This window comes from Petaurus breviceps, unplaced genomic scaffold (assembly GCF_028583685.1).
Source record: "Petaurus breviceps papuanus isolate PSGF00001 unplaced genomic scaffold, PetGlider_PUasm1.0 99, whole genome shotgun sequence".
Taxonomy (NCBI): domain Eukaryota; kingdom Metazoa; phylum Chordata; class Mammalia; order Diprotodontia; family Petauridae; genus Petaurus; species Petaurus breviceps.
Genome location: NW_027187465.1, coordinates 25,197,805 through 25,218,287, shown reverse-complemented (window position 1 = coordinate 25,218,287; position 20,483 = coordinate 25,197,805). Strand labels below are relative to the sequence as shown.

General features: G+C 50.8%; 1 protein-coding gene across 6 annotated transcripts in view; it reads left to right on the top strand.

Moving 5' to 3' along the window:
* PITPNM2 (phosphatidylinositol transfer protein membrane associated 2) overlaps positions 1–20,113 on the top strand; it is a 212,667-nt gene extending 192,554 nt beyond the window's left edge. For 4 of the 6 annotated variants that reach the window (XM_069081722.1, XM_069081724.1, XM_069081720.1 and 1 more), the window contains 9 exons: positions 439–639; positions 3,395–3,543; positions 3,646–3,762; positions 4,353–4,469; positions 7,418–7,566; positions 8,230–8,379; positions 13,094–13,277; positions 15,507–15,635; positions 16,143–20,113. In XM_069081722.1, coding sequence (XP_068937823.1) covers positions 439–639; positions 3,395–3,543; positions 3,646–3,762; positions 4,353–4,469; positions 7,418–7,566; positions 8,230–8,379; positions 13,094–13,277; positions 15,507–15,635; positions 16,143–16,466 — 1,520 coding nt within the window. In that variant the 3' untranslated portion in view covers positions 16,467–20,113. The remainder of the gene's footprint in view (positions 1–438; positions 640–3,394; positions 3,544–3,645; positions 3,763–4,352; positions 4,470–7,417; positions 7,567–8,229; positions 8,380–13,093; positions 13,278–15,506; positions 15,636–16,142) is intronic. The other 2 variants (XM_069081725.1, XM_069081723.1) reach the window with 1 other exon arrangement.
* Positions 20,114–20,483: the final 370 nt, after the last annotated feature.

Here is a 20,483-nt window from a genome sequence, read left to right as displayed (position 1 = left end):
GGAAGGAAGGAAGGAAGGAAGGAAGGAAGGAAGGAAGGAAGGAAGGAAGGAAGGAAGGAAGGAGAAAAAGAAGAGAACAAGAGGAAGGAAGGGAGAGAGAGAACAAGTGGGAAAGAAAGAAGGAAGATAATTTTGCCATCAGCCTGAGCCCAGAATTTGGAAAGGAAATCTCTGAGTCAAATAGTGAAGTCTGCAGTCCAGATGACTTTGGGGTTCGGTTCTGGTCTTGGATAATCCAGTGTTCTCCATTATCCCTTGCTTTTTTCTTATGATTATTTGGAATTATCTGTACTACTGGTGATTAGTCATTAACTCCCCAGCCTTTCCATCCAGATCTCTGCTGGGGGTGGGGGGCCGAGGGTGTCACAGCCTCTATGCCTTTCTCCCATAGCCCTGTTTGCAGGTGTTAATGAGTCTGTTATTGTTTTTGTTCCTTAGAGACCCCATCGGCCCTCAGTCACACCCCCAGTGTCAGGCGCCTGTCCCTGCTTGCCCTCCCCCAGCAGCCCCCCGCCACCCCGGTGGCCCAGAGGCCCAGGCCTCAGCCTGGGGAGCTACCCCTCAGCCCTGTAAGAGAGAGGTTGGCGGGGGACCTGAGTCCAAGCCTGGACCAAGTCCCCAATCTGGACATCGGAGAAGGTATTGTGGGGAAGGCGGCCCTCTGCCTTCTTTCTTCCACAAGACGCACTCTCTACTCCTGTCATTTCTGGGCACGTTTTCACTCCTCCCCTACCTATCTAGACACAAACAATGTTAGAATCACTTCCCAGAGAGGCTTGGGTTGGCGTGGGTTGGGGAGGGGGGAACTCATCTGCCTGGGGTCATTGCTGGGCTGTGCCTACAGACTAACCCTACTCTGCCTGTGCTAGGGGCCAGGGTGGCAAAAGCTGAATAAGGGCAAGAGGGTCTGGGTATTTAAAACTGAAATTAAAATTAGCTGAAATAACCAATTTTCTTTGCCCCTTTGCCTCTGTCCCAAACCCCTTTGACTGCTTTCCCTGGGGTGGGCCTGGTGGCTTATTCTGGGAAGATGTAAACCAATTGAGTCTGGAGAAGCCCTCAGAGGCAGAGTAGAGGAGGACAGGAAAGACCTCTGCAGTCTGGAAAGACAAAACCCCAAAGAGCCTGCCTGGGACCAAGAGAATTAGGCAGGAAATCTGCTGACAGATCCTAAGGGGGCATGGGAGTCAGGGGGAGGGTGCCGGCAGATTCAGTAGTCAGAACAGCTTGGGGAGAGGATGAAGAGGACACTGGCCTGACAGTCGGCCCTCCAAGAGCGGTGTGTTTGGGTGTGTGTGTGGACACACGTGCGTGTAGACACTTAACTGTATGTGATCCAAGCACGTAGCGGGGATTGTATTCCATTCTGGGCACCATATTTCAGGAAGGACCTTGAGGGTTGGAAGGTGGCCAGAATAGGGCAACCAGGACAGTGGAGAGCCTTGGGTCCCATGTCATACACAGAGCTGGGAATGTTTAGCCAGGGGAAGGAGGAGGCCCAGGGGTGGAGTGACCACATGGTACATGTATTCAAGCATTTGAGCCTATCATGTAGGGAAAATATGCAGCTCCTTCTGCTCAGCCCTCTGAACGGGCCTCGGGGCACTGGATAGAAGGCAGAGATTCTGGCTAACCATCGGGAACAAGTTTGTCTTGGTCAAAGCTCTTCCAAGACAGAGCGGGCTGAGCTCTCCCCATGGCCGTCCCTCAGAGCCCTCTGCAGTAGCCACAACCTCGGCTGGCTGGGCCCTGTCCGGGACTGCTCGTTTGCTTTTATGCCAGGAGACATTAGAGAAACTGGTTCTGTTGGCCTGATGCCCTGACCCCGACCTGTCTGCTCTGCTCCTAACTCTGTCCCCCATGCTTTGGGCCTGTTTGCCAATCCTGGAGACTTTCTGCTTGCTTCCCACCATTGATCCCAGACCTCTTTTCTACCGCTTCTCCTAAGTCTAAAGGGGGGTGGGGTGGGAGGCAGGGAGGGAGAGAACCCTGATTTCCAGGCCTAGGCAGAGGATCTGATGCTCAGTGCTTAACATCAGCCAACATTTACATAACGTTTAATGTTTTAGCAAAGGGTTTGTCAACATTAGCTTACTCCATCCTCATCACCACCTTCTGAGGAGGGTGGTACATGTAAAATGCTATCCCCATTTTACAGATGAGAAAACTGAGACCCAGAAAGCTTACCTCCAGTGTCACATAGCTAGTAAACAGCAGAACCCAGTCTGAACTTGGGACATCTCATGTTAAGCACAGGCCTCCTTCAGCTGTAACGGAAACTACCTGCAAAATGTGTCTTGCTGTTAAGAGAACATCATTCAGACTCTCTTTCCCCTCCCCATCCAGGCCTGGGGGGTAGTCCATTCATTTTAGAAGCCCGACCCTGGGATGGAGGACACCCAGAGGGTCCAGGGTTAGGGGAGGCCAAGACAGAGCTAGAAGCATCCCTAAGGATGCAGACATCGTGGAGTGGAATTGTGTGGACCCTCTCCCTGTGTCTGAGGCTGGGCCCCACCAGGAACCTCACTGAAACCTGCCTGCTTGGGCGGCTGGACAAGTCGCATGATACAGACCTGGGCCTTCTCCTCTGTTAGACTCTACTGGCCTGGAGTGACATTCAGGACACCCTCAGGGGCCTAGAAATCCAGCCTCATACTTGGCAGATGGCAGAGTCTGCTGCCCAGCTGGGGTGCCTGTCAGGGAGGGGTCAGGCCCCTTCCTCTCTCCTCTCTTCTCGTGTGTGCACATGTGTACACGTGTCTGTTGGTCTGTCTCTGTCTTGCTGTCTCTCTCTCCCCCCTCCCTTTCTCCCCACTTCTTTCCCTCTTTCCCTTCTTCTCTCTCTCACACACATATCTTCTTTTTTCCCTCCACAATTCTCTTTCTTTCCTTCTTTCTCATTCCCTTTCTATTTTTCTCTCTCATTCCGTCTCTTTGTCTCTCTCACACATATACATACACATCCTCTCTCTTTCCCTCCTCTTCTCATTATTTTTCTTTCCCTCTCATTTTCTCGATCTGTCTTTCTCCTCTTTTCTCCTTATCTCTCCTCTATCTGTCTCTGTCTCTCCTCCTCTCTCACTTTTCTCTCCTCTCATTTCTTCCCTCTCCTCCTCACCTCTCTCCTCTCTCTTTTCTCATATCTCCAATCTCTCTCTCTCCTCATCTCTCTTTTCTCTCTCCTGTCATCTCTCCCCCATCTCTGTCTCTTCCTCCCCGTTGTCTCTCTCCTCTCTCTCTTTTCTCTCTCCTCTCCTCTCTCCTCTCTCTGTCTCTGTCTCTCTCTGTCTCTCTCTCTCTCCTCTCCTCTCTCTTTTCTCTCTCCTCTCATCTCTCTTGTCTCTCTCTGTCTCTGTCTCACCACAATCGGTCATCAAGCCTTTTCTCCCGCCAGTTGCCGCCAAGTGGTGGGGAACAAAGCGCATTGACTATGCCCTGTACTGCCCAGACGCCCTCACTGCTTTCCCCACCGTGGCTCTCCCCCACCTCTTCCATGCCAGCTACTGGGAATCCACCGACGTGGTCTCCTTCTTGCTGAGACAGGTAGGCCCCCACCTTCAGCCTCTGTGCAGGGGCCCTAAGGCAGGGTGGACAGGGCTGGAGCCCACTGATTTGGATGTGATCCCTCTTCTTCATGCCCCCCAGGTCATGAGGCATGAAAATGCCAGTATCTTGGAGCTGGACGGCAAGGAAGTGTCTGTGTTCACTCCCTCAAAGCCCCGGGAAAAGTGGCAGAGGAAAAGAACCCATGTGAAGCTGCGGGTAAGCTGCCAAGGGCAGGCCGAGGGGCCACCACCCATCTGGAGGAGGGCTGGCCCCCTTGGCCAGTGAGGCAGAGCCTCTGGCCCCTTCTCAGAATTGTATCCTTAAATGTACAAAAGAAGATACAGAGGATAAGAAGGAAACCAAAGGTTTGGGAAAATAAAAATGTAATATTTTTCCTTATCCAAGTTCACAGGTCACCCCCACTTCCCCCCCCCAAAATCTATCTTCAGCCCCACTGGGGGTCCATGGATTAACAAATTAACCAGATTAACAAATGCTGGTCTATATGCATTCCCAGTCACATGAGGATAAACCAAACCAGACTAACTATAGACATTGTGATGGAGGCTGGTGACAGATGCCTGAGGCAGGAGTCCTAGGCCCTGGGTTCAAATCCTGCCTCTGCAACCTTGGGCACACTACCTCCACTGGCTCCCATTTCCTTATCTGTGGCCACCAAGGGCCCCTCCAAGTCTAAATCTTGATCTTACGCTCCCCAGCCCAAGCTCACCCAGGACAGGTTCCTAATCTCTGTCTCAGTAATCATCCCAGGGCCTCCCTTGACTATCCTCTGTTCCCTCCCCCAGAATGTCGCTGCTAATCACAGGATCAATGATGCTGTAGCCAATGAGGACGGTCCTCAGACCCTGACAGGCAGGTTCATGTATGGGCCCTTAGACATGGTCACCCTGACAGGGGAGAAGGTGAGTGGAACGGGGAGGGGATGCCTGGGGGCAAAGGGGTGGCCTTGCAGGCATTGGAGAACCATAAAATAAAAGAACCTCAGGGGCCTTCCAGTCCTGTCACATAGTAGGCACTTTTTAGTGCCTTCTAGTCCTACCTCCTCCTCAGTTCAGGGCTCTGTTCTGTGATATCTACACTGACAGATGGTCAGCCAGACTCTGCCCTCCTAGGAGTGGTACCATGGAGAGATCACCAGATCTGGCATCAGTGGGCCTGGCTTGGACACCAGCTGAGCTGACCACTCTTGGTGTGACCTTGGATACTTCACCTCCGAAGGCCTCAGTTTCTCCAGCTGTAAAAATTATGAGGTCTTTTTTAGTTCTGTGAGGCTCTATGTAAAATGAAGGGGTTGGACTAGACAAAGCCATGAACCTCGCAAGGCTGCCCATTGTGTTGTTGGACGTCTCTAATTAGAGTTCTTGGTCAAAATGAGCTGAAGTCTGGCTTCTAGGACATTCATTAGTCCTGGTCAACAAGTCAATGAGCATTTATGGCTGGGAGTCATGGAGAGGGACTCAGGGATGGGGGTGGAGTAACACATCACTTGAGTTCAGGATTTCCGAGCTACAGGCCAATGTCCAGGCTAAGCCCAGCACCAGTGTGGCGAGCCCCTGGCCTAGCGGGCTGCCCAGCGGCCCAAGGATGGAGAGCCTGGGGCAGGTCAGCAGGAAAAGCTGCCAGGGCTACCCTGAAGGTCTGCAGTCCTCTGAGGGGCCGCTACACTGTTAGCCTGGGTAAGATGAGAGAGATCCAGGCCCGAACAAACAGGCAAAAAAACAACCAACCAAAAAAATTAAACAAATCACCTCAAGCACTTATTAATTACTTACTATGTGTTAGGCGCTATGCTAAACATTGGAGGGGAGAGAGAGAAGGGGAAGGGGAGAGAGAGAGACAGAGATGGAGGGAGAGAGAAAGGAGAGGGAGAGAGAGAGAGAGACAGGGGGACAGAAAGAGGAAAGAGACAGAGAGAGGAGAAAGAGGACAGAAAGGGAGAGACAGAGAAAGGAGAGGGAGAGAGAGACATACACAAAGAGAGCCACAGAGAGAGAGAGACGGGGGAGGGGAGGAAAGAAGGAGGAGAGAGAGAGAGGGAGAAACAGAGAAAAGAGACAGGCAGAAAGGAGGTGAGAGAGAGAGGGAGGGAGTGTAATGTAATGCCAAAAGAAAGGCAACTTCCCAGGTTCAAAATACCAGCATAGGTGCTCTCTATTTTATTCAGTGACCAACCAAGAACAGAGAAGGTCAAAACATGACATCATTCCAAATACAGCATTTACTAAGTGTGATTAAATCATCTCCAAGGCCTACCCCACCCCAGGACCTTCCAATCATTCAATCAATTACAAAGTCTCTGTTCTAAATACTTCTCCACCCCTAGGCTATACCTTAATTAAGTCCACCACAAAGCCCCTCTTCTCAAATGGAGATTAGTTTCCAAACATAGGTGAAGTACCTTCATTCGTCAATCACAGAGCACATAAGGTCAAAAGTTCCCCACCCCTGGATCACAATTGAATCTACCCCAGAGTTACATCAAGTTTAAACACAGCACTTAATACCCAAATGGAGGTCTTTTCTTCATCTTGACACGAGGCAAGTTCTCAGCAATCTTAGTTCCTGGGGAGACAAGGCTTAGCAAAGCCACAAGATACATTGCCAGTCCCTTCATGAATTCATCCTCTGTCTGTAGAACAGTCCTAGAACCCCTGAACACATTAGCAAAGCCCTCTCCCAGGATTTCTGTAAACATGCAACAAGAAAATCCTTCTTCAGGGCTTCTGAACCAACAGAAAGGCTCCCAGACCCCTGCAACAACAGCACTGTCCCTCACCAGTGAACAGTATTCACTCTGTCTGCCAGACAGTCTCCAGACCCCTGCAACAACAGTACTGTCCCTCACCAGTGAACAGTATTCACTCTCTGTCTGCAGGACAGTCGCAGGCCTTCTTAGCGAACAGCCAGGTTCCAGGACTTCTTCAACAAAAGGACAGTCTTTCACCAGTGGACAAATCTGGCAAAATAACATCAAAACAGACAGACAAAGTACCAGCAAAACAGCCATGTCTCCTCAGTCCTTGGCAGCTCAGGGGGCAGGTCTCAAAAGTCCAGGGCAATTCAAAGCGGCCACCAGCAATTCTCTTAGCCTCTCTCTCTCCACGAGGTGCTGCTTCCAAAAAGATCTTCCGCCTCTCTCTAGTGTCACTCCAAATCTACATCACCAGCTCCTCCCAGTTCAGGACTTTCTTTTCACATCAACAAGCCCATCCCACAGGTGGGATTAACAAACTCTGGGCTTTAACACAATCAATTTGAAAACCAAGCCAATACAGGGGAATCTTTAATTGCCATTACTATCACAGGGAGGGAGAGAGAGAAACAGAGAGGAGAGAGAGATGAATTGCTGATATGTATGTAGGCAGATAGATCGGTAGACAGACAGAACATGTATCTTACTATGTGCCAGGCATTGACACTGAGTACTGGGGATCAAATACAAGCCAATAAAGAGTCTCTGCCCTCAAAGAGCTTACAGAGTAGATGGTAGAAGGCATTCTCAAGGGGAAAAGAATTGACCGCTTGGCCTGGGACACCCAGGAAAGTCATCCTGGGCTGGGTTCATTTTGTCTCCTAGGCCTTAGCAGAGGAGTCCCAACTCTCATCAGTGAGGATGGGGCGTTTGGGGGTGGGTCTGGGGCAACAAGGGAGAGTAGTGATGCTACCAGAAGTAACAGCAGAAACATCAGTCTTGGCTGAACACTCCCACGGCAGGCGGTGAGAATTGTTTCTATTACCTAGAGGGGGAGGCTGGGGGGGGGGGGGGGATGGAGCTGTGGCCGATGTCAGGATTAGGCCAGCCAAATCAGAGGGAGGCTCTCAGCTGCCCCTCCCACCTGCCTGCCCACAGGTGGACATCCACATTATGACCCAGCCTCCATCGGGGGAATGGGTCCACTTTGACACGCTCATCACCAGCAGCAGTGGGCGGATCTCCTACACCATCCCTGAGGAACAGCGTCTCGGCATCGGCGTCTACCCCATCAAGATGGTGGTCAGGTGGGGACGGGCAGCTGCTCAGAGCATGGGGTGGGGGGAGATGGGCTGTCCACCATAGACCAGAGGCTGGGGCAGGGTTAGTGTCCCACCGCCTCATACCAGAAGAACCTACCATGCCAGGAAGGGAGACCCCGGGCCAAAAGTAGGATTTTCAGATGCTGGATTTGGAATTAAAAGGACCCAGGTTCAAATCCCACTGGATCACTTTCTTCCTGTGTGACACTGGGCTGGTCACCACACCTCTCTAGACCTCAGAGTTTCCTCCTTTGTAAAATGAGGGAGTTGAATTACACAGCCTGTGTGTCATCTCCTGGCCCTAAATCCGTGATCCTATTTGTAAGCTATTGGACAAGTCACCCCTGCTTCTGGCCCACGTGGCCTCCTTTATAAAAATGAGGGGGTTGCACAGGCCTTAAGTCTACAATCCTGGCTTTCTAACCCTGGTCAGCCAGGACCTTGAGATCCACCTCTCTGTTTGCCTTTGTGGTCCTCGAGTATGAGGATGGCCACATGAAGATGTAATCCTTGAGGATGTTGAGATAGGAGGTTGGGGCCCCACAGAGGAGCCCCTGGGCAAGACCTTGTGTTGGGATGAGAGGAAGCCCAGGTTTGGGCCTGGGTCCAGGGCTCTCAAATTTGGGCAAATTTGCTCTTTCCCAACAGGGGGGACCACACATTTGCAGATAGCTACATCACCGTCCTACCCAAGGGGACAGAGTTTGTAGTCTTCAGCATTGATGGTTCCTTTGCCGCCAGTGTCTCCATCATGGGCAGTGACCCCAAGGTGCGGGCAGGTGCTGTGGATGTAGTAAGGTGAGCCAGGGAGAGAGGACAGGCTGTCCTTCCTCTCTTCCCCTCCCCTCCTCTCTTCTCCCTTCCTCTTCACCCCTACCCTTCCCCCACCCCAGGCCCCTTTTGCTAGGGCAAAAGGAAAGGCAGGGACCCTCCCCAAATCACTCATCCAGCTTTTCCGGAAATTCGTACAGATACAATGAATTTAAGCTTAAAGTTTGAGCTTAAATGTTTACAGATCTGTTGAGTTTATGACTTAAATACTTACAGATGCAATATTTTATTGTTCAGAGAGCTTACATTCCATAGACAGAAACATGTATATAGATAAGTAAATAGGGTCAGAGCCTGAGCCTGTGATTTCATTGGTTTGAGAAATTCCCAGATAAGGAAATTCTCTTTCCCAGAGCAGATTGCTACCTCCTCTACAACTTATTGTCTTAGAGATTTGCCTAGAGCACTTAGAAGTCAAGTGACTTGACCAGGGTCATATAGTCAGGATGTCTCAAAGGCAGGAATTGAACCCAGGTCTTTATGACTCCAAGGCCAGTTTTCTACCCACTTCACTGTGCAGAGTATATGTGCAGAGAAAGCTGCCACTTATTACTAAATACAAAATACATGCAAAATGAATGAGGAGGAGAGTGACCCTAGATGGTAAGGAAACAGGAAAGGCCTGAGGTAAGGACTAGTTCTAAGGTAGCTAGGTTGCACAGTGCTTAGAGTGCTGGACTGGGGTCAGGAAGACCCAAGTTCAAATTCAGCTTCAGACACTTCCTAGCTGTGTGACCCTGGGCAAGTCACTTAACGCTGTTGGCTTCAGTTTCCTCATCTGGAAAATGAGCTGGAGAAGGAAATGGCAAAAACCACTCTAGTATCTTTGCCAGGAAAACCCTAAATGGGGTCACAAAGAGTTGGGTAGGACTGGAACGACTGACCAACAGCAAGGGCTTATCCTGAGCTTTGAAAGAAAGAGGAGTTCTCCAAAATGTAAGGGAAACATAGAACACTCCAGGTCTTGGGGATGACCAGGGCCTTTATAGACATGGAGATGGGAGGCAGAATGTCCTAGGTAAGGAAAGGCAGGCAAGAAGGCCAGTTTGGCCTGGGGCATCAAGTGCATGTGAGTTGTACTAATCTTGGAAGGATCGTCAGGATGCACATTGTGAAGGGCATCGCATGCCAAACAGAGGTCCTTCTATCTGGTCCTTGAGGTAATAGGGAGCCACCAGAGTTTATTGAGTAGGGGAAGACCTGAGCTTTGGGAAAATCACTTTGGCAGCTGAGTGGAGAATGGATTGGAGTGAGGAGAGATTTTTGATTGCAGTATTCCAGAAGAGAGATGATGAGGGTTTGAGGTGGTAGCCATGTGTTGTAGAAACAGAAGAGCTGGTCACTGGTTGGATAGGGCAGTAAGAAAGAATCCTGATCTGTGATTGTGAACTTGGATAACTGAGTGGATATGAGTCCCCTGGATGGAAATAGGGAGAGTTCAGAAAAGGGGTAAATTTAGAGTGAGAGAGAGAAGGGGGCCCAGGATAGAGGCATGAAATAGACACACACACCCCCAATTAGAAAGTAGGACAAGAGTGATGTTCTTGCAAAAGAGACTGAGAAAAAGCAGTCAGGCAGGTAGGAGGAGAAGCAGGAAAGTCATTCAGTCAATCAGCATTCATTAAGTGCCTACTGTGTACCAGGTAGTGAGCCAAGCCCCAAGGATTCGAAGAAAAACAAAAGCTTACTGCTGCCCTTAAGGGGGAGACAACATGTGAATAAATCACTAGATACCTCTGAGATATCTGAAAATGTAAATGAGAGATACAGACAGAGGGGGAGTGATGGCAGGCGGAGGTGGTTGGGCTACAGAAACCCAGAGAGTATCCAGCAGGAGAAAGGGGAGTCCACAGGGTCCCATACTTCATAAAGTTGAGAATGGTGGCAGCCAGGTGGCACAGACCTGGCATCATGAGGACCTGAGTTTAAATGTGACCTTAGACACTTGATACTGACTAGCTGTGTGACCTTGGACAAGTCACTTAACCTCAACTGCCTTAAAAGAAAAAGTTAAGAATGTATAATGGGAATGAGAATTTGAAGATCTTCCCTGCCCCTTAATAGCCCTAAGGGAATTTGAAGATTTTTCCCTGCCCCTTAATAGGCCACATGTAATCACATGGAGCCTGTGGTGGGAGGAGTTTGCTGAACAGGTAGAGCGGAGCTGAGAGGAAGCTGGGAGTCAGAGCAGTTAGAGAAAGAAGAGAGGATGCAGGCAAGGAGACAGCTAGGCTTGTGAGTGTTTGTGGGAAGGCTTTGGGATGGTGTTACTCTCTGCAGTGTTATTGTATATAGATTTTGTTATTTTGATGAATTCAGTTTTCTGGTGTTAGGATTTGCTTTCTGGTGTCTGAATAAATGTTTGGCTTCTATCTTCTATAGAGAGAGTCTGTTATATTTTGCAATTCAGAACTATGCCAACATATGCATAGTCACTGTAGGTGCTGTGAATATTGCCTTGGCAATACAGAATGGTAAGGAGGACCAGGTGAGACAAGGACTGCCTGGATAGAAATTGGGAGTCCTAGGTTGTCTGAGTCCTTTTTCCGCTACCAATTACTTATATGACCTTAGGACAAGGCATTACATCACTCTGAGCCCTAGTTTCTTCATTTTGAAAGCATAATCGCTGACCTCCCTGCCTCGCAGAGCTGTCATGAAGTAAAAGTTATTTATAAACTACACCTGAATACAATAAGAGCGATCATGATGGTGCTTTAAAACCTTTTAGATGGTGCTTTAAGTTTGCAAAGCACTTTGATAAATATTATCTCCTCTGGTCCTCACAACAACCCTGGGAGGTAGGTGCTATTGTTACCCCCATTTTATAGTTGAGGAAACTGAGGTAAGCTGAGGTTAAATGACTTGTCCAGGGTCACACAGCTGATAAATGTCTGAAACAGGGCTTGAACTCAGATCTAGCGCTAGATTCCTGGTCTAATGCCCTATAAAGGGGGAGTGTTTTTTGTTCTAGAGAGGCAGCCCACCAGAATGGAGAGGGAATTGACTTTGGAGCTAGGAAGGCCTGGTCAGGAAGACCCCTACTGGATGTATGACCCTAGGCAAGTCACTTAACCCATCAATGGTCTACATAACTTTCTAGGACTACAGGTTACCAAAAAGTTGCCCACTTACATTGCTGGATAGAATTTCCTCACCCTGCAGTTCCTTCTACCTTTTAAATCCTAGGTCTAGCAGAGGTGGGGAACCTGCAGCCTCAAGGCCACATGTGGCCCTCTAGGTCCTCAAGAGCAGCCCTTTGAATGATTCCAAACTTCACAGAACAAATCCCTTTAATAAAAGGAGTTGTTGGGGCAGCTGGGTGGTGCAGTGAATAGAGCACTGGCCCTGAGGTCAAGAGGATCTGAGTTCAAATGTGGCCTCAGACACTTGACACTTAACTAAGTCACTTAACCCCAATTGCCTCGCCTTTCCCCCTTCCCTACCACCCCCCAAAGTAAATAAATAAAAATAAAAGGATTTCTGTAAAATTTGGACTCAGTCAAAAGACTGCACCCAAGGACCTAGAGGGCCACAAGTGGCCTCGAGGCTGCAGCTTCCCCACCCTTTAAAGTTGTTAGTGCCACCCTCTCAAATCATTTTACATTTATTTACTGGTGTAAATGTTGTTTCTTCCCAATAGAATACAAGCTTCTGGATTCATTTTTTGTCTCCATTTCCCTAGTATAGTGTCTGACATAAAGTAGTCACTTAATAAATGCCTGTTGAGTGACTGGATAAATGAGAGGGTTACAGATATGGAAATGTCCACTCTAAAAGAACTTATATTCTAGTGGGGGAAACAGCACATGCACGATAATTCAATATGTTGTGCTTCCTCTGACCTCACTCTCCCAACTCATGGTAGCACTAACAGTGACTCCCAGCAGGGAGGCTGCTGTCACAGGTTCTAGGTAACCCTGTGGATGGCTATCATAACACTAGAGCTCACGAGCCCCCACCATGGTGCTTCTCCTTAACAATCATCCAGGAGATTCAATTAGTTTTTTTTTAAGGTATCTATTCAAATGGCATCATCCAGTAGCTTGTGGCACATTGTCCTAGAGATGCAGCCAGAGCCCACCGGTCAGGGAGTGAATCACAGCAGTACAGAACACATATAACTAAAGCAATTCACAGCCTTAGACCAGCAAAGTCTCGACATCCTTTCTTTCTCAGGAGAGTCATCATTGCTTTTAAAAAGCACAGTGCATAGGTAAGGCACACATATCCAAGACACACATAGCCAATAATGCCCAATTCTGATTTGGATGTCACCAGGCAATAATAATAATGACTGACATTTATACAGCAGCTCAAAGTGTGTAAAGCACTTTAAGTACCAGATGAATAGTAAAGTTAATTATAATAAAGCCCTTTAATGTTTTCAGAGACCTTTCTGTGATCTCAGTTGATACTCCCAGCAACAGCCCCAACAAAGTAGGCACTCTAGGCACTTTTTAATGCCCTGTTTTAAAGGCTCAGAGAAAACCAAGGGCCAGGGTCTAATAACTGGTAAGGACAGAGACAATATTTGAACTCAGGGCTTCCTGAACTTGATAGGTGGGCATTACACCCCCATTACTTCTCCAAACATGGGGAGTAATTCTGGGCCTAGAAGTGACTGGTGGCCCCGAGAAGTGGAATCCACTTCTGCTTCCTCCTCCCGTCTCACCCGCAGACACTGGCAGGACCTCGGCTACCTCATCATCTACGTGACAGGAAGGCCCGACATGCAGAAGCAACGGGTAGTAGCCTGGCTAGCACAGCACAACTTTCCTCATGGGATCGTCTCCTTCTGTGATGGCCTTGTGCACGACCCTCTGCGGCATAAAGCCAACTTCCTAAAGTTCCTCATCACGGAGGTAAGTTCCCAGCCCGGGACCCTGCCCCTGTCACAGCACCACCTTTGGGGAAAGGCAGTAGCAAGCAGAGTGTCCAGCGTGCATTTAGGGTCAGCAAAGGACCTCAAGTCCAGGCACTATGAGGATAGACTGGAGACACTGAGGTTGTTTAGTCTGGAGAGTGGAAGACTCATGGGGGAAATAACTGTTTTCAAATACTACATTCATACCTACTTATAGAGAAAGAAAGGAGGGAATTGGGGAGGGGGAGAGAGAGAGAGAAAGAGGGAGGAGCAGAGAGGGAGAGGAGAGACAGGGGGGAGAGGAGAGATGGGAAGAGGAAGAGAGAGGGAAGAGAGAGAAAAAGAAGGAAAGGGAGCAGAGAGGGAGAGGAGAGATGGGAAGAGAGTAAGACAGAAAAAAGAGAGAAAAAGTGGGAAAGGAGGGGCAGAGAGGGAGAGGAGAGACAGAAAGAGAGGGAGAAGGGAGAGGTGGGAAGAGGAAGAGAGAGGAAAGAGAGAGAAAAAGCGGGAAAGGAGGGGCAGAGAGGGAGAGGAGAGACAGAAAGAGAGGGAGAAGGGAGAGGTGGGAAGAAGAAGAGAGAGGAAAGAGAGAGAGAAAAAGAGGGGGAAAAGGAGGAGCAGAGAGGGAGAGACAGGGGGAGGGGAGGAGAAAGAGAAAGAGGGAAAGACTGGAAAGGGGAGAGGAGAATGGGGAGCAGCATAGCATGGAAGAGAGTGTAGGATTTAGGGCCATGAAGACCCCACAGTCAAGTCTTGCTTCTGATACTTAATAACCATATGGCACCTCGGCAACAACAATAGTAATAAGTAGCATTCTTAGAGGAGGGGGGAAAGGGATAAGCATTTATCTAGTACCTACTGTGTGCCAGACACCCTACAATGATCACTTTTGATCCTCCCCCAGTCCTGAGAAGTAGGGGCTCTATCCCCATGTTGCTGAGGAGGAGGCTGAGGTAGACGAGGTTAGGGGATTGGCCATGGTCCCACATGGCCGGTAAGTGTCTGAGGCTAAATTTGAACTCGGATCTTCTGGATTTCTGGCTGCCTCAAAGGCAGGTCCCAGGAGCCTCTCCCAGGGCCCTCAGGTCCTTTCTGGCTCTGCGGGAGGGGGTCACGTGGCTAGGAGATTCCCCCTCCTCTGTCTGGGCCATGGGGCCAGAGCCGGGAGCCACAGGGGTTACTTGCAAAGCGGCCAGGCTGGGCCTTCCTGTGGATCTGGGCTGCCAGGAAGGATAGCCATGAGGTCCCTTGCAGCATCGCAGGCTCACATGTACACCGATGGATGGATTAGGGACAAGAGGGAGGAGGAGATCCCAGGCGGTTTCTCTTTTCCTTATCCTGGAGCCACGGTAATAAGTCAGTCAGTGGTAAGCATTTATTAAGTGCCTGCTGTATGCTAGGCACTGTGCTAACTGCTAGGGATACCAAAAAAGGGGGAGGAAAACCCCACCCTCCTGCCCTGGGGGAGTTCACATTCTAATGGGGGAGACATGTAAATAATTCCTCTGGTCTATCCAGGCTAAATTGGAGATCCTAGGTTCAGAGTGGACCTCTGCAATCACATAGTTCAAGCTCAGAGAGGTTGGATAACTGCCCATGGTAACACAAGTAATAATAATCTGCATTTGAATCTGATCTGGTCTGGGTATCCCCAACCAACTCAGTCTTTCTAGGGGCCTTGGGACCAACAATGGCCTTGTCAGTCACCACACTGGGACAGTTAGGTAGCCCAGTGGATAGGGTGCTAGGCCTGCAGTCTGGAAGACCCAAGTTCAAATCCAGCTTCAGATACCTCCTAGCTGTGTGACCTTGGGCAAGTCATTTAACCTCTGTCTGCCTCAGTTTCCTCAACTATAAAATAGAAATAATAGCAGCTCCCACCTCCCACAGTTGTGAGGATCAAATGAGTTATTTGTAAATGCTTAAGAGCACTTAGCACATAATGAGCCATCTATAAGTGCTGTTATTACTATTACTGTCATAGATTCACAGATCTGGAAGTGACATCAGAGGCCAGCTAGTCCAGCCCTCTCACTTTACAGATGTGGAAACTGAGGCCCATAGAAGTGAAATGACTGTAACTGGGTCTCTCAGCCCTCCTCCTGAGCCCTGGGCCGCCGGGGTCTCTTCAGAGGCAGGTTCCTGAGCCCCTCTGCTGGTGGGCACGAGCACCCAGGAGCTCCATCCCACAAGCCTCTCTGAGCATGTTCTGTCCCTGTCTCCCCAGCTCCACATGCGGGTGCACGCTGCCTACGGCTCCACCAAGGACATCTCTGTCTACAGCTCCATCAGCCTGTCCCCCATGCAGATCTACATCGTCGGCCGTCCCACCAAGAAGCTGCAGCATCAGTGCCAGGTGTGGGAGTGCCCTCCTGCTGGGCCCACCCTCTCCCCCTCCACCTGCTCTGGTGCCAGGTGCAGCCCTGCCTGCATAGCCATCTGGCCCAGCCGGGACTCGGAGGCTGCTCTTTCCCAGACCCCCAGGGGACTCGGGCCAGACTCAGAATTACCCAGAGTTCCCTCAGAGAGTCAGTGTGGTAGGGAGCTCCAAACCTATGATCCTGGCACAAGGGGGGGGGAAACTATGGCCTTGAGGTCATAAACTTCACAGAATTCAGTCAGACACGGCCTCGAGGCTGCAGGTTCCCCAGCCCTGTCCTGGTGTTCTCTGACATGGGGCAAGTCCTTCTATTTCCCTGGGCCCGGGCTTCCTTCTTTGTAAAATAGGAGGGTTTGGGGAGAAAAGTTGAGGGTCAGACTCACCATCGAGGTCCATCCCAGTTGTGAATCAGTGACTGATCCCCCCAGGCAGGCCAGGGTGAGCCTCGCTCACCTCTCCTCTCTTCCCCCTCCCTCACCCCAGTTCATCACCGAAGGCTACGCCACCCACCTCGCTCAGCTCAAGTACAACCACCGAGCCCGGCCGGCCAAGAACAGCACCCGGATGGCTCTGCGGAAAGGCAGCTTCGGCCTCCCGGGCCAGGGCGACTTTCTCCGCAAACGGAACCACCTCTTGAGAACCATCTCCTCCCAGCCCGCTGGGCCCAGCCACAAGCACGAGCGGACGCAAAGCCAGTCGGACAACGAGCGGGACCGCGAGCGGGAGCGGGGTCAGCGGAGCATGAGCGTGGCCACAGGCTGCTGGGGCCGCCGGCCAGAGGTGGGGGCCCCCCCAGGGCCCAAGTAGAAGTGCCCGCCTCCCCGCTCCCACCCCAGGAGCTGGCCCTGGAGCGGCCCCAGAGCGGGAAGTGTCACCATGGTGCTAGGAGGCAAGGGGGACAGAGCCAGCAGGCTGTGGGTCCCTGGCAGACAGGCAGGTGCCAGCCTGTAAGTGGACGAAGAGGCCAGAGCTGAAGATGGGAGGCCTCGGACCCCACCCCAGGCCCCTCCTAGGGGCAGTCTGGGCTCAGGCCTCGGGCATTTTGCTGCTTCTGCCACAGACAAGCACAGGACATGGCCTGTCTCTGTTCCCAGGGATGGGAGACACGAGCGGTGACTCCCATCCCCTTCTGACCCAGGGGGCTTTCCTGACAGCCCTTCACGGGGAGGCTCAGCCAGCCTCCTCTAACCACACTTTGCCCAAGAAGCAGGGCCCGATCCTGACCTGCAGGGAGAAGGGATCCCCTAATCCGCTGCCACGAAGGCAAGGCAGGGACACATCCCCCAAGGAGACTTCTCAGTGGGGCTCTGTCCCCGACTGTTTTGGAGCTTGGGGTCTCCGATTCTCTCCGCAGCTGGCAGCATCCTGCATCTGCCAACCATGCAAGCCAATCACACCCTCCCCCACCCCCACTGTTGGGGAAGCAGAGGGCTCCCCATCGGCCCCTGAGAAAAGACCATCCCACGTGCTGCTCTCTGCCCAGCCCCCTGCAGAGCGCTGGAGATGTGCATTCTGGGTAACCCGAATGCAGGGCTGGAGGCGCCACCGGCCTCCCCATCCCCAGCCCCTGCAGAGCACTGGAGATGTGCATTCTGGGTAACCCGAGTGCAAGGCTGTAGGCGCCACCGGCCTCCCCAGCCCCAGCCCCAGCCCCTGCACCCGAGTTCTCTCCAGACACAGCAGCAGCTCCCGGGGGTTCCACCTGCTTCTTTTGACTCCTCACTCAACTGTAAAACCTCATCGTTTTTTGCACTGATGATCTTTAGAATGGAGACCTGTTACCATCTCATGTGGCCACACGTCACCGTTGCTAGTGCATGATCATTAAATATTTTGCTGATCCAGGATAGAGTTCTGTGCAGCTTTGTTGCTTTAGATTTTTGTTTTGTTTTGTTTTTTTGGACAGTAAGGAGACCCCAGTGTATATCAAGTCTGTTGTACAAAGCTTAAGGAAAAGGCCATATCTTTATTTCTGCAGCTCTTTCTGTTGCCAAGGCCCCGCGCCAGCCACCAGGTCACCCCCACCCCCAGCTCCCTGCCCTCTCCTCTGCCGGCCTAGCCTTGCCTAACTCTCTGCATTGCATTTCTCTGACCAGCAGGGCGCGAGCGGAGCAGGAGGAGGGCGGGGGAGCCCCTTGGGTCCAGACCAGCCATGAGCCTGGCATCTCCTGCCCCGAGCAGTAAGCCAGGGTCTGGGCACCTGAGGGCCCCAACACCCACCTCCAGACCAGAGAGGCTGGGGATGGGGGTGCAGGGAAGAGGGCAACCACACACAGGTTTTGCTCTCTTTGGAACTGGATCATTGGCCAAGCCCCCACTTTCCACACCACTCCTGACACTGCTGCTGCTGCTGCCACTACCCACTGCAGTGAATTATATTTCTATTCCTTTCTACGTCAATGATTAGATTTCTAAAAGGGTTGGGTTGTTTGGTCCTTTTTTTTTTTAAAGAAAAAAACTTGGCTGCTTTTGGTTTTCTTAACTCTTTCAATACCAAGGGCAGCCCTCTCTGCTTTGTGAAAACCTAGCACTGTGAAAGCAGCCTGCTTTGGGAAGCTCTGGGCCCTGCCACCGTCTCCCAGGCCTAGAGATGCCCTGTCTCCTGGCAATTGGAGCCTCACTCCAGAGGATTTCCTCACTCCTATTTCCAAACTCTCACTGAATTTCTACTCTCCACGGGGCTTTATGGACAGGTGGGAGGGGCTCATGCTGATTTTTAAAACGCAAACTGTTTTGAAGCGAAAATTCGGACTGTCAGGTCCTCCCCACCTCATCCCGGTCAGTGACCAGTCACCCCTGCAGCACCTTTGCCAGTTTCTACTAATCCACTTTTTCGACGTGTTGCCTTGATCTCATCTCCACCAGGCTCCGGGCAGCCATGTGGAGTCTTCTCAAGTTTTGCCATTTATGTCGGTGGCCAACCGAGAAGGCCACCTTTGGCTGCAGGAGCTGACCAAGCTGAGAACCAGGTTCTTAGGAAGGATTTAACCGAACATCTGGATATGGCCTTTGTCCAGTGCCCAGCCACCAAATGGGGCTGGCTGGTCCTTTCTGTACATTTTGTTTGGGGGAGGGGGGGGGTAACAAAAGATGTTGACATTTTCTCTTGTGTAGATATTGTAAAGAGGAAAAAGTATCCTGTAAATGTTCAGAAAAGTGGGTATATACAGAGTGAAAGTTATTTATTTTGTGTAGGGAAAATGTCTGGAGGGCAGAGAACCTTCAGGGCTTATTAATATTTAAGATGTAGCTTTCTTTTGTTGTTTCAGGCATTATGTACAAAGCAATTGTTTTATGGACCAAGTCCAATGTTAATGTCTCTGAAGAAGGCAATATCTGACTCGCCCCCCTCACCACCGCCAACTCCCCCTCAGCCTGACAATCACAGCCTTGGGGAGGAGGGCGCACACACACATGCCCCCTGCTCTGCCCCCCCCCCAGAACCCTTCTCGAGCCGAGTCTCAGACCCTGATTGCAATAACGGTGGCCAGAGGAGACTGCCATGAGTCTGTGCCAGCTCTCGACTGGCCCTTCTCCTCCCCACTAGGCCACAGCCATTGCTTCTGAGGCTGCACTTCTGCCATCAGCTCTGCAGCAAACAGCCTTGACGGCTCCCTGCCCCCACTCCACTACGCCAAGGAGAGCAATAGCGCCAGCCTCCAGCTGTCTTGGCCTCCCCGGTCCAAATGCCCCCTGTCCCTGCACAGCAACTTGTCCAGTGTGCACGCACAGGCCAGAACAGGCCCCTCGGCCGTGGAAGCAGCGATGAGCAAACAGCTGGAAATGTCTTCTCACCAGAACTGGGGAGCCCTCCCTTCTTCCTTTCCGTATCCCTTTCGATTCCATGAGATATATTTGCTGTTGATAAAGCTTTTTTTTTTTTTGGGAAACATTTTTTAAATACCAAAAAAAAAAAAAAATGTTTACAGCATCAGAAGACACCAGTCATAACCAAAAACCCTACAAAGTACCACATCTTCCCCAGGCAGGGAAGCAGCTCCTTCCCACACCAATCATCAAGTAACTGCACCTCTGCTGTATTGCCTGAGTATATCTAGAAGCCTTACTCCCCTTCTCTTCTCCCTCCTTGTAGGACACCTCACCCAAGACCTACTGCTATTCCCAAGTGTCCATTTTACATTCGATCATCTCCATCCCATTTTATTTATAAAGAAGCATTTCTTAGGGATGCAGCTAAAAAATTCAACTCCTTCCAGGCTTGGTCTAAAAGGCCCACCCCGCGCAGGGGTGCCCTGGCTCAGAAGCCAGTTGGCCATGTCCCAGTTTCATCTCTTCGATTCCGTCTGTGTGTTGGCATTTCTTGGCTTGTATGTGAGACCATCCATTTATTTCTCCTTGCTGTCTGTCAGTGCATTGTTCAATGCCTGGGTGTGTATACTCTGTACACAATATCACTGTATGTTACATGAATAAAGGGAAGGCTTCTTTCCTGAGTCTCTTTACTGGTACATTGGACAGCAACCCAAGAATCGGGGACTAGGAGGTCAGCCAGTAGGCTGTCCCATCCTGTCCCACCCCTACAGCCTTCATTCCTGTGCTAATCTTCACTTCTGAGCAAGGACAAAGTGTAGACAGATCTGTGGAAGTGCCTGCTGGCAGCAGCAAGTGGACAAAAAAAGCAGAGACCCCCAAAACCCGGGTGCTCACACCACTATGGCTCTGTCCACGGGCGTCTCTGCCTGTGACTCCAGCCCAAATACACAGACTCCCCCCTCCCCAAATGGGTTCTTCCCCAAATATCTTTTATTGTCTGGGATCCAATGACAAAAATCTTCAGCGTTAGAATTATGACCAACTCTTCCA